The sequence below is a fragment of the Fusarium flagelliforme genome, assembly GCF_020744385.1.
Source record: "Fusarium flagelliforme strain FIESC 12 MPI-CAGE-AA-0113 chromosome Unknown B0J16scaffold_8, whole genome shotgun sequence".
NCBI classification, from domain to species: domain Eukaryota; kingdom Fungi; phylum Ascomycota; class Sordariomycetes; order Hypocreales; family Nectriaceae; genus Fusarium; species Fusarium flagelliforme.
In genome coordinates this window covers 1,708,831-1,726,537 of record NW_025763510.1, presented here as the reverse complement: position 1 = coordinate 1,726,537, position 17,707 = coordinate 1,708,831, and the positions used below count along the sequence as shown (strand labels likewise).

General features: G+C 49.0%; 4 protein-coding genes across 4 annotated transcripts; 3 read left to right on the top strand and 1 right to left on the bottom strand.

Annotated features, from left to right (window-relative positions):
• Positions 1-904: 904 nt before the first annotated feature.
• B0J16DRAFT_276226 (uncharacterized protein) lies at positions 905-3,315 on the top strand (the record flags this gene model as incomplete). Its single annotated transcript, XM_046123730.1, has 5 exons — positions 905-2,466; positions 2,522-2,585; positions 2,635-2,727; positions 2,782-2,953; positions 3,002-3,315. 5 exons carry the CDS (start codon positions 905-907, stop codon positions 3,313-3,315), a joined length of 2,205 nt encoding a protein of 734 aa, XP_045978015.1.
• A 1,212-nt stretch (positions 3,316-4,527) lies between these two features.
• B0J16DRAFT_418947 (uncharacterized protein) lies at positions 4,528-6,772 on the top strand (the record flags this gene model as incomplete). Its single annotated transcript, XM_046133799.1, has 4 exons — positions 4,528-4,759; positions 4,821-5,122; positions 5,203-5,324; positions 5,373-6,772. The coding sequence occupies 4 exons, from the start codon at positions 4,528-4,530 to the stop codon at positions 6,460-6,462; spliced, it is 1,746 nt and encodes a 581-aa protein (XP_045978014.1). The 3' UTR covers positions 6,463-6,772.
• A 745-nt stretch (positions 6,773-7,517) lies between these two features.
• Positions 7,518-10,050, bottom strand: B0J16DRAFT_311692 (uncharacterized protein). The gene is made up of 2 exons (XM_046125009.1): positions 9,993-10,050; positions 7,518-9,887 (listed from the first exon to the last, which is right to left on the bottom strand). Exon 2 carries the CDS (start codon positions 9,871-9,873, stop codon positions 7,555-7,557), a length of 2,319 nt encoding a protein of 772 aa, XP_045978013.1. The 5' UTR covers positions 9,874-9,887; positions 9,993-10,050; the 3' UTR covers positions 7,518-7,554.
• A 2,020-nt stretch (positions 10,051-12,070) lies between these two features.
• On the top strand, positions 12,071-14,643 carry B0J16DRAFT_325167 (uncharacterized protein; the record flags this gene model as incomplete). Its single annotated transcript, XM_046125867.1, has 2 exons — positions 12,071-14,479; positions 14,530-14,643. The coding sequence occupies 2 exons, from the start codon at positions 12,071-12,073 to the stop codon at positions 14,641-14,643; spliced, it is 2,523 nt and encodes an 840-aa protein (XP_045978012.1).
• Between the last annotated feature and the right edge of the window lie 3,064 nt (positions 14,644-17,707).

The following is a 17,707-nucleotide window of genomic DNA, read 5'->3' as shown; positions in this document are numbered from 1 at the left end:
AACATATTGTCAAAATCTACCTTAGCAGGTACTGAGATATTGGAAGCCATCAATCAGCCCATCCATGTCGAACCTAAAGTGCCTATACCTGCCTTAGTACCTGAGAGGCCTAAGCAAAACCCCCCACTACAATGGTGGTTATGGAGCGTAACCCGCTGGAGCGTTTAGGGACGGATACGCCTGAAACCAATGGAGCACAGGGCAGCGTATGCCAAAAATCGACCTTCACCTCCGCTACTGAGCCTCACCTCACCTCCCTCCCTTTGATTCTCATCCACTTGTTTCTGAGCAGCTTGGTATCCAATATCAGCCGCCGCAACGACAGCTGCGCGCGTATCTCCCCCCACGACGCACTATTGGGATTGCTATGTACACCAAACTCTGAAAGCGGCTCGTGTTCTCTAAGGATAATACTCTCTGTTTAAGCTTGTCGCGGCAGTTGCGATCGCGCCATCTTTAGCCGGGGTGAGTAGTGTTTTGTTTGCTGCTTTGCTTTGTTTTGAGGCACCATTTCTAGTACGCTTTTATTTTATTTGGCTATCTCAACCTAAACTTCCTGCATTAGGAAGGGGGCTTGCATTTCTTTGTTGGCATCCGTGCTCCTGATTGACAAAGTGCTTATGAGCACCCGAGAGGAAACAATGATACCTCGAGATCCTGAAATAGCGTTGGCTCATGCATCTTGTCCTGCTAACATGGATCTGTTGCTCTTCTTTGTTCTCCTCCCTTCGTTTCACAATATCATAATCTATTTAACTTCTTTCCTTCCACTTACCAAACCAACTAACAATACTTCAGGCACGTATACCGGCAGTACCCTTGACATAGTGTCATCTTGAGTCGCCCTACCGGGTTCACAACTCCTGGGGCGCCAGACCTTTAGTGAGAAAGGTATTCGCCTAGCATGGAGCCAAATGCTACTGATAGTGTCGACCACCCCATGAAAGATCTGGATGCACCAAATGGACCCAGTCAGACTCACAACAACAGTATCGATGATGATGATACAGCTTCTGAGGACCCCTATGAGGCGGATGTTGACCCTGAACCTCAGGACATCGCTCTCGATCAGATGAGACGAAGGGGACTGTTGCCGACAGGATGTTGCTACGATGACAGAATGAAGCTACACATGAACGCTGACTTCTCGCCTAATACGCATCACCCGGAAGATCCTCGTCGCATCCACGAGATTTTCAAGGCTTTCAAAAAGGTTGGCCTCGTCTACACTGGGCCTGAAGGAGAGCTGCCGAGAATCATGAGAGAATGTCCGACACGCTACATGTGGCGCATCCCTGCTCGTCCTGCCACTCGGGATGAAATTTGTCTCGCCCATTCCGCTGAGCACTTCAATTGGGTAAAGCATCTGGATGATATGAGCACCGCAGAGCTTCGAGAATTGACAAAGCAATACGACCAAGGAAGAGAGTCTCTGTACGTCGGTAGTATGTCGTATACAGCTGCACTGCTCTCAGCGGGAGGAGCCATCGAAACCTGCAAGAATGTTGTGACCGGACAAGTCAAGAACGCATTCGCTGTGATTCGACCACCAGGACACCATGCCGAGTGGGATTCGCCCATGGGTTTCTGCTTTTTTAACAATGTCCCTGTAGCAGTTAGAGTCTGCCAGCAGGACTACCCAGATCTCTGCCGCAAAGTTCTTATCCTGGATTGGGATGTTCATCATGGTAACGGCGTGCAAAACATTTTCTACAACGATCCCAATGTTCTATACGTCTCTCTCCATGTCTACCAGAACGGTATATTTTATCCTGGTAAACCGCCCAACCCCATGACACCGGATGGTGGCATCGAGCACTGCGGGAGCGAAGCAGGCCTTGGCAAGAACATTAACATCGGATGGCATGATCAAGGCATGGGTGACGGAGAATACATGGCTGCGTTTCAAAAAATCATCATGCCTATCGCTAAAGAGTTTAATCCCGACCTTGTGGTTATCTCTGCAGGCTTTGATGCTGCCGACGGCGATGAGCTCGGAGGGTGCTTTGTCTCTCCTGCTTGCTATGCTCATATGACACATATGCTGATGTCCTTGGCGGATGGCAAGGTTGCTGTGTGTCTGGAGGGTGGCTACAACCTGAAGGCTATCTCGGTGTCTGCAGTGGCTGTTGCTAAGACTCTCATGGGCGAACCTCCACCCAGGTTAGAGCTGCCCAAGATCAACAAAGAAGCGACACGAATACTTGCCAAAGTCCAATCGTTGCAAGCTCCGTATTGGGAATGTATGCGGCCGGGCGTTGTCAATGTTCCTGAGGTCCAGTCGCTGAACTCTGCTCGTCTACACGATGTGATTAGAAACGCTCAGAGGCATGTATTGCAGGCAAAGCACAACATGATACCCCTATACATCCAACGCGAGCAATTATACAAGTCGTATGAGAACCAGGTGCTAGTTACGCCGGGCATTTCCGAAGCAAAGAAAGTTCTCATCATTATTCACGACCCGTGAGTTGCTAATCTGCTCCGTATAAGGTTGTTCATGACCACTAACATATTCTAGCCCTCAGCTTTGGGCGCAAGCAGACGCAATAGATTCGTCTCTCGACCCGCATAACGCATGGGTTGTAAGTATATGCGATCTATACTTGTTTGATCAAAGACTGATTCCTCTAGGTTGATGGTGTGACAGACTATATAGACTGGGCCGTTGACCAAAAGTTCGGTGTCATGGACATCAATATTCCAGCTTATGTCACCCATGACGAGGTATTCACTCATTTCTACAGACTACCTGAGTTGTATTTCTCACATGACAAACAGGATTCCGATGCGCATATTCCCAATTTTAAGGAGCAAGCTTTGACAGAACAAATACAAACTCTTGTTTGCTACTTGTGGGATAATCACATGCAGCTTTACGAAGCTGATGATATCTTCATCATGGGTGTCGGAAACGCCTATCTTGGAGTCAAAGTTCTCCTGATTCAACGAGGTAAGGTAATTACTGGACTGGTGGTGGCAACTGTCTAACACAAGCTAGATTGCAAATCAAGAATATCAGGTGTTGTGAACTTTGCCAATGGAACTCTTCGACCTGTCAAGTCGGAATTCGATGCGGATCTGTCCTCGTGGTATAAGGATAACTCGCGTGTCTTTATCGCCGGGGATCATGCCTGCTGGGCCGACGCCAGCTTAACGAAAAAGGTCAACAAACGACGGTTTGGGACAGTTGTGCGCAGCCCCATGATCGGCCTGAATAAGATGATGGCCCATCACGCAGAGGAGGCGCGAGAGTGGATTCTCGAACGACTCGAAGGGCCATCGGATGCAGATATGACAACTGAGGAGAAGTAATGGAAACGATTTGAGACAGGGTATGAGGATACAAACAAGTTCGTACTGCCTTTATATAGCCTCGCTACAGTAGGCCATGGTGAGCAGTGGGCAGATATGGAGATACATTCCATTTCTCTATATCATATAGGCGTCTCTTGGTAGCACTTTGTATCACAGACTTGCCGAGATCCTCATTCGGGCGAGTAGCTAGTGAATTGGAGCATGAAACCAGCCTCTTCATCTGCCTAGTGTGCCAGTACTCTAGGTATATAATGAACTGCCCAGAGGACATCGCAATTCGTTACAGTGCGAGATACTGTTTACACAGTACAGGCCGTGTTATCAGCTTATCAATGCCCGACCCGGACATCGGGATGTAAAATCTCCGACCTCCCTGTTCAGGTCCGTCGCAAGTCAACTTTAGACTTGCGACTTGCAACGACGCGTGCTTGCCCTTTTGTAAAGGCATAGCACAACACACCAACACAACCTTTTGCGAGTGTCGTTTGTTTAGGAGAAAAATGGACCGTGATCGAGGTCGAAGGTAAGCTTTGAGACATGCCTCTTCCCCTATTCTTGCACATTGTTATTATCACCACTATTTCGATTCGTACTTGGATTTGCGACATGCCGGCTGCTTCAATCTTCCATCCGACTCTTGGGCCACCAGCACACCTTCAGTAGACTCGACCATGCGAACCGATACGAGCCGATATCCGCGTTACTTGTCCTTACTTCGATCCAAGAATTTGAGAGAAGAGCTAGAAGGACAAAGACTTGGCTCAGACGCTTTGGCGAAACGTTCCTATCTGAATTTGACAAAGACCAATGTTTGCGTCAGCCTACACATTCCGATAGGAAATAGAATCGAGCCTCTTGGTGCACACTTGGAAGAACCTGGATATCGAACCACCGCTTTGCAAGTTTGCAAGGTCAAGAACCGAAAGTCGGATCGAGTTCTTTCGACGGGACCCATATCTGGAAGTTAACATCACCACGCGGCATCACACATCTTCAACATATGGCCACACAGGGCTCCCTTGCGAGCTTGGGAAGGGAGGCAATTTTAGGCTTTTGTTTCGGCTGGTTCTACTAAAAATCGTCAAACATCGTCAAACGAACTGTGATGAATGCACAAGCGGAACCTAGCATATCGAGCTCTCGCACCCCTCTTAGAAGCAGACGACATCTGCTTTTGTCCCGACAACCCTGTGGGAGGAATTTCGCATTATGAGCATCGGTGTTTTCGACCAGCAGCCAACAGAAATCCTTCAGACAGACAGGATTGCGAAGCGCACCTTTGTTGTTTACGACAGCGAGTCTCTTCTCGCCCATAGTCTATGTGCCCCTTCTGCACCCAAAAAAGATGATACCCGAGTCAACGATCGACCACCGAATCTGGACACACCAATCCTGTCTTATATCTCTGTCCTACTCTTCATTTCTGTTCTGCTGTTCTGCTGTTTTGCTCTTCCAAAATCTCACCTGCCCATAACTTGTTATCCCACGGCTGACTTTTACAGGTTTGATGACGGGGAAGTCGTTAGATACGGTGCCGGCGAGTCGTGGCGACCCACTCCTCGAGATCGATCCCCCAGGCGGGTTAGAAGCCCTACTAGAGAGAGGGTTAGAAGCCCGGTCAGAGAACGAGCAAGGAGCCCACGACCTAGAAGTCCGCGTCCCCGAAGTCCAATTCCTTCTGGATCCGACAGCTATGTGCCTGGAAGGTATCCACCACGTCGTAGGTCGAGAAGTGGTGGAGGTGATCGGTATCGACGGGAGCGATCGAGAGGAGAGCGAGAGAGTCCGCGCCGACGAGAGCGTAGTAGGTCTATGAGGCGGCCATCTCCTCGACGTAGTTTATCGCGGAGACCCTCGCCCCCGCGCGGCGGCGATAGGTACGAGCGTCCTCGGTCTCCAGCTCCTGTGAGAGACTGGGAGCGCGATCGCGAAAGAGTCAGGGATAGAGAATGGGATCGTGACCGAGTACGCGACAGGGGACGCGACTTCGAGCGGCGCGATGATAGGTAAGCGTCCTATGTATATATATACAGCTTGGGACTAACTGACAAAAGACGACGATCTAGGTCTCCCTTCGGAGTGATTCGCCGTGATAGAAGCCCTATTGTGAGGTCTCCTGTAACAGGGCCTCGAGGTGGTTCATACAGGCCACGTTCACGGTCCATGAGTCGGCGTGGAAACGACAGATACCAGTCATACAGGCGGATTAGTCCCCCTAGAGAATCCGGAATTTCGTCAGCCATCACTTCACAGTCGGCGTCTGGAAGGTCATCTCCTCGACCTAGCTCGGTGAGAGCTCGCTCACCACTTCAGTCTCGGGAACAGTCTCCCCACCATGCCATGCCAGGAGCCGCACCACCTAGAGAGGCCCCCAGACTTGGTCCTTACGACACAAACGCATCTGCTCCAGTGCGATCGCCGCCTAGAGGGCCCGCAGCACTGAGAGCACCCCCAACTGGCCCTGCAGCAAACAGGAACATTACAGCCCCAGTAGTTTCACCAGCTCCGCCCCCTCCTGCTAGAATTCAAACACCCACGGCGCCCCCACAGCGCTCGGGCACCACAAGTCCAACCATTCCACCAGCTGGTCCGAGAGGTTATGTGCCTCCTGCCAGAGGTGGCTTTGCTCCGCGTGGAGGACGCGGCGGTTGGAATCAAGCACCGGCGAGACAATTCTCCGGACCTTCTCCCACACCATCAACACCCAACGGACCCTCAACCATTCCCACTGGTCCACGAGTTGCTCCGCCAAATGCACCCTTGGCGTCGACACCAACACAGTCACGGCCATTTAATCCTCCGACTGGACCATCGGCACAGCATGCTGGTGGTGCGCGGCAAACTTTGGCGCAGTCTATGCTTGCGACACTGCCTCCTATTATCCCAGGTGGCAAGCTAGATCCTTCAATGACACCTATCGCTTTGGGAGTGACTCGGGAGCTTGAGCCACATTACCGGAAACTGAAGGATGAAGAGGAGAAAGTGAGAGATGAGCTACATGCAAAGCAGGAGCGGCTGCGCAAGAGTCTTTATACATGGAATAGGCTTGAGCGTGACTCACGAGCATGGGAGATGCGAAGCGATCTGAGTGAGAAGAGCATGAAAAATCTTGCAGGTGAAGGCATGGGAGGTGCTGCGTTCTAATAATTAAGTACATCGTTCTGGGAGAGCATTGTATGTTTCTTGGTTGGGCGCTGGGGTGCATATTATGACTTGTGCTCGGTTTAGACAATGGATGCTGAGAGGACTGCAGTGCAAGATCGACTTGAGAGCTGCAAATGTCGGGTTTGTCTCGATGATCATGAGGGTATCGGGATATGCTAGTTCGGGAGACGCCCTAGGTAGAAGTAATGTGTATCATGTACGATAAATGTATGTATCCGTCACCGGCTGTATTAAGCACATCCGGTTCATTTTCATGCAGCGCCCTTGATCTAATTTACGGTATATGAGGTCAAAGTTCCGGCCAGAACGAGTATAGTGGCTGAAGTGTTTGGTTCATCATGACTCTAGCTTGTGTCCGTGTTACCCTGAGGCCTGGATACTGGGCTTGATCTAATGTCGGATCTTTGCAGTTGATGCTAAGAAAGTGGAAGACACTATTGAGAATCCATCAACTTTTATTGAGAGGACGCATAGTCTCCCCCACGTACCTACCCACCATTTCATGCTTCATACCAAGGTACAAGCTCATGATACAGCCACTACCAGAACTTGAGACTGCCACAAAGTCTGGCAAGTATACCAACTCGACTGGGACAGTAGATCTTACTTAAGGGCCTCGTTTATATCACTGATACTGATTTCAGCGGAAATATGGCATGGAAAGACTGATCATGCATACCTCAGCAGAGGTGTACGTACAGTAAGCTAGTTATCATTCCACACAGTCCAACTGCACAAAGTTACCACCAAGTCTGCAGAAGCGAAACGACAAGTTTGAATTTTAACGACCGGCCACGGGGTAATAGCAGTATGAAAATTGGGTAGAGTATTGTTTCTGACTTTTATAAGTATATACTGACATTATTGTAGAGCAAACGGGATGAGCAAGACGTGTAAGCAAGCTTCCAATTTCTCGTCTGTTCTCAACACCAAAAACACCCGAGCAAGCGGACAACCTGGTCGTATGGACTGATGTTATAGCTGCAAGAAGTTCCAAGATATGTAAGAGTTATAAAACAGTAAAGGCACGGCAAGTCATATATCGTTATTTTTATGTTGCTAGCAGCTAAGCTAACGCCAAACAAAGACTGCATCATCCTCTTCATGATCGCCGTTCCACTCTTCGTCAGACTCGGCACGATCATCATCCATGAAGTCTTCCATGCCATATTGCAGTTCTGTAGGTTTCTGATTATCAAAGACGATGGAGACAGTGGTGCAGCGTCCCTGAATCACAGGCGCCGTGGGCTTTTTGGTCTGGCCCTCGGAGCCATCGTCTGTACCCTCTAACTCTTGTCCATGACGATCCGACATGGGACTTTGCGTGCTACCTTCCCCGTCGGTATCGAACTCGTTCTCGTCAGTCTCTGGCTCTGCATATGTAGGACGACCATGAGAGCTGCGAAGACCCTTCGAGTTGGTGCTGTGCCTTGATTCGGAATCTGAGACGTGTGCCGCTAGACGATCGCTTCGCCGAGACGGGCCATCAGAAAGACGTTTTGGCCTTTTCTTCTTGCCCAGCACTTGGGGGAACTCTTCATCTTGTGTTTCACGCATAGAGTAATGTTTTTGTGGTGGTTCGAAGGGGCGAAGGAAGACTCTATCAAGTTTCCGTCTCCATTCGTGACGCATATTAGCACGGGCCTTCCAGGGTATGTTGAGCATCGTTTTCACAGCAAGATGGCGCAAATCGGGTAGAGTAGCAGCACTATCTAAAATAGACCCAAGAAACATTTCTGCGGTTTCAATGCTCCAATGTCGAATGTGTTCAAAATCAATGACTCGAAGGCTAGACGGCCATTCCGGCTTTTGGTGCGGCAGTAAAACTTGGTCGTACAAGGGGTCGGCGTCATTGTTGGTCATGGATACGGAGTCATGATGGTGGAAATACGAAAGGTTCATGTACAGCTGTTCCAGTTTAGGGCAGGAATCCGCCAGTGTGGTCAAGAATACCAAGTCTAGTGACTGATTGTGCAGCAGACTCAGGCTGCGGAGATGTCTGCCATGGCTATGCAGGAACGGCATAAACTCATCAGATCTGATCTCCCAACAGTTGATCAAAGAGAGATGCGTAAGGTCCTTTGGCAAAAGGGGAAGCAGCCGATCATTCATGATAGTAGACGACTCGAACACGAGGTGTTGAAGCGATTTCAACTGAGAAATCGCCTCAGCAATCGACTTGATGACAGATTCATCTTCGTTGTAAAGTTCTAATTCTCGCTCCTCAGTGGCACCTTTCGACCCTAACTTCCAGAGAGATGGGACCTGAAGGTTTGTGAAGCTAAGTTTTGTGAGATGAGCAAATGAAGGGTCACAATGGATGCGGCCAACATCCTTCATGGTACCCACCGCTCCCCCCAGCAAGCTCCCACTCCACTCCCAACTCTTTAAAGTGGTATATGCCATCTTGTTCTCGTCACTGATTCTGAGCGACTCAGGCCGTTCGAAGCTTGGTTTCAAAGCGTAGAATATATCTTCTGTGTAATACCATCTCACTGGGTGATTCAACTGCCTGTATGGCGGCTGGTCAGACGCTGTGAAAAGGATGACTTCTTTCAGACGCGGAAGCACATGGAGTATCTTGGGCAACAGTAACTGGGGCACAACCTGAACATCTAAATACAGAGTCTCAATTTTGGTGCGGTAGTTGAAGCGGGTTTCAGAAGGCGGACGATCGAGCAGAGCGGCGAATCGTTTGGCCTTGCCCGTCGTTGTCAGAGGTGGAGAACGGTAAATAGCTGTCAACGCCGCTTCTGAGAAGGTCCTGCAGGTCGTGGCAGTGCTTATCAACCAGTTGACATCAAGACTATCATTGCCTGCGATAGCTGCGTAATAGAAGATATCGGTCCAGGCACCGTACGGTATTTGGGGGCTAGTCCAGGGTGGAATAACACCCTGTGGTATTGGTTCGACTTCAACAGACACGCGACGCTTCTTCAGAGACCTTGTTTTATTTTTTGCTGGTTGAGATCGCTTCCTTGTTTGTTCTCGAGGGGTTGCCTTCTTCCCTCCCAAGTCAGTCGCAAGATCAACCAAGGACGTTGTTCGAGAAGGACCTGTGTGTCGTGTGCTCCGGCGCTTGTGGGTTCGGCTTGGTGCGTCTTCTACCGGTTCTGTATTTCGAGCCCGATGCGATCGTGGTTTGGGTATAGCATCGCCGTCTTGTTCGACCTCACTCTCAGCATCCCCTTCGTCGGGCGAATACGGGTTACTCAGGGAAGAATCGGAGTTCTCATGTTCGGATGATTCGTTATAACAAAGCTGATCATTTCTTGACCTCCTTGGGCGTGCTGTCAATGTTGTAGCATGTGCGTGGGAGGATCGGTGAGCATTGCGACTGGCGGAGACACCAGGCATGCTCTGGCGATTGGTGGTTTGGTTACGGACCATCTCGTGTTTTGCGCCTATTGAAACAATTGCATTAGCTAGGGTCTCAGGATGAATTCGATGCTGAACTTGTAAGAAATTAAAAAGAAAGGGCTATGCGCAGAATTGAACATCGATCGTACCTTGAAAGGCTCCAGAAGATTGATGCGTTGGTGTGATGATGTAGTGGTAAGAGAGTTAGAGGGGCACAACTAAAGTCCAGCCTTGCGTTTGCGGACTCGAAGGTGGGGCTGGACACTGACAGCGAATAAGACGTATGGAGCCAATCATTGAAGCTTGGGTAGCGGCCGGACGCGGCAAGGCTGTCCCCAGGTGGGTGACAGAAGAATTGTCTTCTAAGGCTTATGCTACAATAATAAAGTGGCCTAAGTGCTAGTCTTAGTCACCATAAAGTGACCAAATTATTTTCATCTCTTAGGATCTTGGTTGGGGTCAGTTCTTCTGACACCACGGGGGTAACTTAGTACCTTAGTAGGTAGGTACGAGTGAGGATGGAGACGTGCATTCTACCTAAGACATGGAATACACAGAAGTAAGGAAAATATAAAGCCATGTTGGTTTAAATGAAAATTTAGAACTCTGAGGTAATTGATCTGGTATCCGCGTCTTTGCTTATCTATGATATACGGTCTGATGCATTTGTTCATATTGGCAAAGTCCTAGGGTGAACCTTTTGGTGAACTGGCTACGTTCTCGGAGAGTTATCTCTGACTCGCAAATTTACTCATGGAATAGTAAGACGAGAAGCCCGGGCGGACATTTGATTTTCTTGGAACAAATCCGAATCCAAACCACTAGTCTTACACACGGACAGCTGTACAGCCAATTGTGTATACTAGACAAGAGGGACAAGGTACCAGCAACGAGGCATGATGGGCCCTAGATCTCATGATAGAATGAACTGAAGTCGCGAAACATTGGAGGCCAAAGGGGTTGGGTCAGCGCAGTGCATCCATCCGATTGAACCCACCTAGGTAGGTAGCCCATGCATAAATAATTTCCAGCAGAAGTTCCCGTCTTCATGAGGCAGTGGAGAGCCTGTAATTCGCTGTCACTGAGAACGGCCTGTCCTGTCGGGTGGCACGAACTCGCCCGCGGATTCTTGTACCCGCCCCGCTTAAGTACCGCCTGTGAATGGCGGGTGCTCCCCGCCGCGCCGCCTTCCATTGCCAGGCATGACTTAGGTAGGCTCTAGTGGGAGTCGCGATCGAGTTTCCAGGCTCTGCCCCAGGCCCAAGGTCGCTGCGCGGGCAGCGGAGGCTTTTACCTCCACTGCCATTGTCACTGAGCACTGACTGAACATGAGCCCCAGTGGACTGCCCTGCACGCGTCTCGTCGGTCACTTTCCCTTTCCATGCCGCGCTCACTCAGCCAAGTGTCAATACATCTTTCTTCTCATGAGAACAAACTCTCGCCCTATAATCCCTTCCTCCACTCCCGCCTCCTCTCTCTCACTCTCGTGAAAACGATAGAACGCGCTTATGAGTTTCAACCCAACCCAGCTTATAAACACAACGCATCTAGGACGTTTCCAAGTGGCGGTAGCACTGCACTGAGCCTCTAAAGTCTGGCGTCGAGGGGAACTTTTCAATTGTTCCCGTCACCACGCGACCAGGTTCCCGCATCTCCTCCTTAACTCATTATTTACATCCACCACGAATAGGACAAACCCGACCAGGAAGACATGAGACAGGACAGGACAGGATAGGACAACAAGCAACAAGCAACAAGCAACAAGCAATCCCTTTCGCCGTCTTATCCCAAAGAGGATTTTCCTCTTACTATTCATTTCCTCCTTCCTGTTCCGACCCTTTTCGCCTTTTCACTTCGGATTTGCTTCTACAGTTTGTGGCGTCGCTTGCTTTCCTGCCTATACTGGGCTCTTCTTCTCTTTGACTTCCTACATCTCTCTCGTCATTTTTCTACTTTTCTACCTGACAAACTCATTCTTGGTCTGCATAACAACAACAGACAACAACAAATAATGAACACCAAAGCAATCAACTACTAAACTAATATATTGCTCTTTGCTCTCAGCAACTGCGACGACGCAATACTGCATCTCATGCAGTGTTCTCAACCACAAACCCACCCGCAGCCATTGTCGCCTCTCGCAAATAGCTGCACCACAGAGGCCTGCGCTCACGGGCCAGTTCATCACATCATTTCTCAATCCTTCCATGTCCCCTTCTCTTCCACTATGACGCAGAAAAAAGGATATACAAGGACAGTTCCGTTCACTCAACAAACTTGGCAAGTCACCCACAACGCTAAAAATATGAGCGGGAACTCCTCTGCGCCCAAGAGCCATGATGATGATGCTGCTGCTGCTGTTGCTCCTCCACAGAAGCGCCGACGCTTGTCGGCATCGAAGCCACTCCACGACGCTTCTGTACCTCCAGAACCAGAACGGCATTCATCACTTCGCATTGAGATTCACAAAATCTTTCACAAGGATTCTAAAAGAGTTCGGCCTCTTCAAGAAACTCCGCCAAATGACGAAATTCTCAACACCAAAGGCAAGTGCCAGATCACCATTTCCGATGTGAGCGGAGGCTTTATCAATATCGTCTATCGCGTCAGTCAGAGTTGCGACATACTCTCTTACAAAAATCCCTCGGGACCTCATCGGATCATTTTCATTAAACCACCAAAGCCGTTTGTTGTTCCTGAGGAAACCATCCTGATCAATAGACAAGATGATCCGTCTCACGACTACTCATCGTCTTACAAACTTGATGTTGAGCTGAGTTCAATCAATGATGGTAGCTGGCCGCCGCTCAACGCCCAGGAACTGGGATTTACGGCAAGCCAACCCCAACCCAAGCCATTGGCTGAAGCTGGTGAGCAGAAATGGGTTCTGCACAGCGAGTTTTCCCAGATTTTCGGAAGGTGTAAAAATCCCATCAAGCTCACAACCGGCGTTCACCCACAACGACCGGAGTGCCATACGGATTATGTCATGGACATAAATCTACGCTGGGCCACCGCGTTTAAGGCTATTGACAAAACTGCCAACAGTTGCATTACTGCTGTAGATCCAGATGCCGAGGAAATTTATACCAGCGATATTCTTGAACCCATTCCTGACGATCAACTCGACAGTGTCAGCCCTCTCGCTGTCGAAGATGGCGTCAACGTTATTGGCGACACAGGTGAAACCAACGAAATTAATGGCGTCAACGAAACCGAGGGCGTTAGCGAAATCTGTGGAATTAACGAAACCAATGGCATCAAAGAAGTTGGAATTGCCAATGATCATGAAACGAATGGCGTAAATGGCATTCACCATATCACACCCGAGCCCGAGCCTGATAGTGCAAACGGTATTCTTGACATGAACGTCGTGAACGGACACGGGCATCTTAGCGAGGAATTGCCGCATGTTCATTCACGCGATCATTCTCAGGATCCTTCACACGATCATTCTCCGGACCATTCTCAGGACCATTCCCGTGATCTAGAGGACGAGCTCGAAGGTGACCAAACACCGAACCGTCCCCTAAGAAAAAGGGCCAACAACGTAAATTATAATCTCAAGAAGTTGTCTGCCCAGGCTTCCGGCAAAGAGCACAAGCCGCGGGCGAAAGCCGGGCAAAATGCGCAAGTTGAGGGTCGTGTCACATATCTGCCACCAATCAATGAGCCCGTACACCTAGACTCCTGGCGGTGTTTTTCTTGCGGCTGTCCCAACGATTCTTTAGATGTCTTGCGAGCTCACTTGAAAAACTTTCATCTTAATTACGACTATGCTCTAGAGATTACGAGTGAAGGACCTCTGTTCCGTGTTACTCGCATTTCTGGCCCTGCCGATTCACCCACGAAGACATTGCAGCTTGGCAAGCCGACAGGACCATTCAACCTGAAAGATTACAATGAAGGCGACGAGTCGTGGATCACCTCGCGTTTGGGGCCGGATCATAGCGAGCCTGATGTGCTATCGCCAGCGAAGGCCACTGCAAAGAAACTGTTCGACAAGCCTGCTATCAAACCTTCACAGCCCCCGATAGCGGCACAATCTGTGCGACGACGACAAGAGAAGAAGAAAGTTATCATCCCCGACTCATCACAGCCACTATTCGACCCCATGAGCAAGGCTCGCCTCAAACCTGGCGACGAGCTGCCGAAACCTGCAGTAGATAACAAGTGGTTACTTCAGAAGCATCGTGAGGGAATCGGGGAGTTCTCAGACGTATCGCCAGAGGAGAAGGAGTATATCTGCAGGTGGGATGCGTTTATGTTGGAGCAAAACGTCACTTCTAGAGCATACTTTCGACGGTCTTGGCTCAAGTTTGTCAAAGACAACGCATTATGGCTGGCGAGTGTGGGTCATCGAATGATCGAGTTCGGCAAACACTTGTGTGTGCTAATGGCGAAAGATGTTCTGGATGACCAGTGCATTGATAGTGCCTATATACTGATTGAGGACGCAAGGGCTCAGTTGAAGTCTGGCAGTTGCGACGAGGAGATGGATAATATCAGAACCGTACCAGTGGACAGTCCATCGAAACAGCTACCTCGAGCTTCAAACATCACGAAAGGCGCGAACGGGTGCACAATTTGCAAGTTGCCTGTTCTCGGTCCCTCTCTGCTGATTTGCTCAAACAAGGTAATGCATGTTCTATCATGAGGCTAAGCTGTCACTGACCCTTCTTATAGAAATGCTCAAGCAGACTCTACCACAGGAGCTGTATTAAAGAGTTAGCTACTACTCCAGTGACTCGTCCCAAGTGGTTCTGCAACGAATGCAGCAAGTCTGAGGGATCCTCCTAGAAAGGGGTGTCCTCACTCTTGTCCAGGGAGAGCGGCTCAGCAGTTGAACTTAAGCCATTAAATCAGCGCATCGCACGAATCAGAATCAGCAGCCGATGTGCAGAGGGCTCCCATCCAAAGACTACACATCTGGCTGTACGTAAGGAACATGTAAGAAAAGGCGTTTCAGAATCCCTTAAAAGGCCCGGCTCGCGCGGAGGTAGGAGTCGAACTCCGAGAAGTGAAAGGGCAGTCTTTAAGACGAATGGAAAAGTAGGGAAGCCTCCAGATCATATAAAGTGAGAATCGGAGGTAGCAATATTTGGAGACACTTGACGCGGAAGAGGGTATTGGATTATTATTGTTTTCATACGCATTTGGGGCGCTTATTGGGAATGGAGGTTGATGAGACGACACGTCAGGAGTCGGATGCTTGGTGGTTCGGGTAGAGAGGATTTCGGGGAAGCAGTTATTTTTGGGACGTTGCAGAATCCGTGTGCCAAAGCAGCCTGAAGTCTGGTGTTTTACATGATACCTACCTGTTCAAGTATTTTGATTCGGTTATTTAGGTGAAGGGATTGTGACTGAACATTCTTAGTTGTCTGCGTTGGGCTGATAGTGAGGCAAAAAGGTTCATAAACAAACAAGACCTTTACAGCGCTACGTATGTCTTTAATGATACAAGAAGCATGACTGAATACCCAGGCATGAAGCCAGCATGTCTCCACTAGTTTTGCGCGAGTTACTGGTGTCTCTACTTTTACAAATGCTGCCTTTTGTGGCTGTCAAGCTCACATCTGCAAGTGTTATGATGCAGCCACAAGCATCATCATGTTGATAAGTCGCATGTGATGCGTGTTAATTTGATAGGCCAAAGCCCTAGTTTCCTCTAATAAAGTGTACAAGTTGCCAGACTTGGGGGCTTTTGCTCAAATTTTCAAAATACTGAAACGTATCGAAGAGGTTCGGGAATGCCAGGTAGTGGCACATGCGAGGTACACAACTACGTAAACACGACTTCAACAACAGTCTTTTGTGGCCGGGGTGACCATGAATAGTGTTTGATGGTTGACGGTCCTGGTTGGAAATATATACTCATGATTGGGACTTTGAGATTGGAGTTATGTGTGAGCACAAGGGGAGACAGAATTAATGTACGAGCGGGTTGGGACTATGACTCTTGAATCGGCATCAAAACACTAGTCTGTTTAGGAAAAGAACGCTCTAAGGCTATATCTGTGCTCTGAATTCAACTGCTGTCTTAAATAAAGGGGTGTTGGTTACTCTCCATGGCTGCTCTATTGGCTGGTTTGAGCGAAGAACTAGCACAAAACCCGAGGGCTGTGAGTTCCAACACCTATCTCTCACTGACATGGCTATTACTACCTTGGGAATTACTGTCGATGGCCCATAAAAAGCTGTATATGTTGGTTCCCAAACACTAGACATTGCCAAAAAGTCTAACCCTTTCCCAATGACCGATGTAGTTTCTAGTAAGGTCAACCGGCAGTCTTGCGTACCATTACAAAGACCTAAATACCTACTAGGTACCCAGACTCACATCCCAATGCGTTGCTCTCATTGACTACCTACACTGCCATCTGATACCGCATATATGAGGCGCTTCTTCGTTTATCACAGTTCCAATCGACAGCGCCCCTTATTGACTAGCTCACTCCAAGACTATGAATGAATAAAGAGCGTATGTATTACATGGCCTGATCGCTTTAACTCCGCTCTTATAACGTACAATCCATGGTTGCAGCAGAGGGCCAGTTATTTCATGAGGGAAAATTGAGTTCCTGCGTCGCCTGATCATCATCGCATTGGACCCAGCCGGACTCTGACCCTTATACTATCGAAAGCGCCTCGGTATCATCAGGATGTAGAAAGAGAATACACTCTTGTTGTACAGACGGACTGCATAATTAGGTAGTGAGGGGGCGTCCTCTCGTCAGACTTCTCGTCATAGCTCGCATCAGTCTTGATACGTCATGCCAACACCACGGCACCCACAACAATAGTGAAGCCCGACGAAAAGGAAGAATGGTAATATTCCGCAACTTCTGCTATCGATTACCATCGTGCATCGGAAGGATGCCCTTGGCCACAGGGCTTATGGGTCATTCAGAGCAGCCGCTTATCGGACCGTTGAACTATTTCGAAACTCTCATTTGACCAGGGCAGTCTTTTCCAAATGGCGATCTTCACTGGGAAGTGGAGGAGAGCCAGATGTTGGTACGACTGCCGCAGGAATGATGGCCCTCCATCATGACTCAGCGGGTAAAACGACCCTACTGCTTTGGACTGAGAAAATCGACAAAAAGAGTATGTTGACGGTCTTTTAACCAGATCCGCAGCGTGTCTGCGCCAGATTGAGCATTGGTAGCTTTGCTGGTAGTTTCATCATGGCTACCTCGCTGCTGAGGTTCTATGAGGCCTTTACCACATTGGATCCTAACATGGAGGTATAGAGCACAAAGATACAAGACGGAATGAAAAGGTGTTGATAAGGAAAATGAGATTGCATGTGACTTTTACAAGTATTTCTGAAGTATAGGATAATCTTGAAATATAGTCTTGATTGGATCCTGTTGCGGGCATGATCATGACAACCTGGTTTGCAGAACATACCCTTGGAAATAGCTCAGCACTAACAAACCTGGTCACACTAGTTGAGTAGTTGCAGACTAGGTATTGACTTGAAAATCCGATATGACTCAATTACGTCAAGATCTCAACATAATATCTGCGATGCAGCACGATGATATCTGGCCTCGTGGTCAGGAAGCCATTCATCTATCCACCATCATGGATATTGTTGACAGAACTCCAACAATGGGGCTGGTAATTAGCGTCTATCCGGAGCCCCAGAGCTCTGCAACATCTTTATGGGCATTGGTAGTCGTGGCGACAGCATCGCATGCTGTGATATGACATTCGTAGGTGACGCGAAACTGACTTGGAAAGGGCCGTGGCGATGTGCGACACTCTTGATGAACTACTACCTTCAAGCCAGACTCCGTTGCGCTATGGATCTGGTCTGCTGATAAGCGGATTAATTACGGGGTGATTAACATATAAC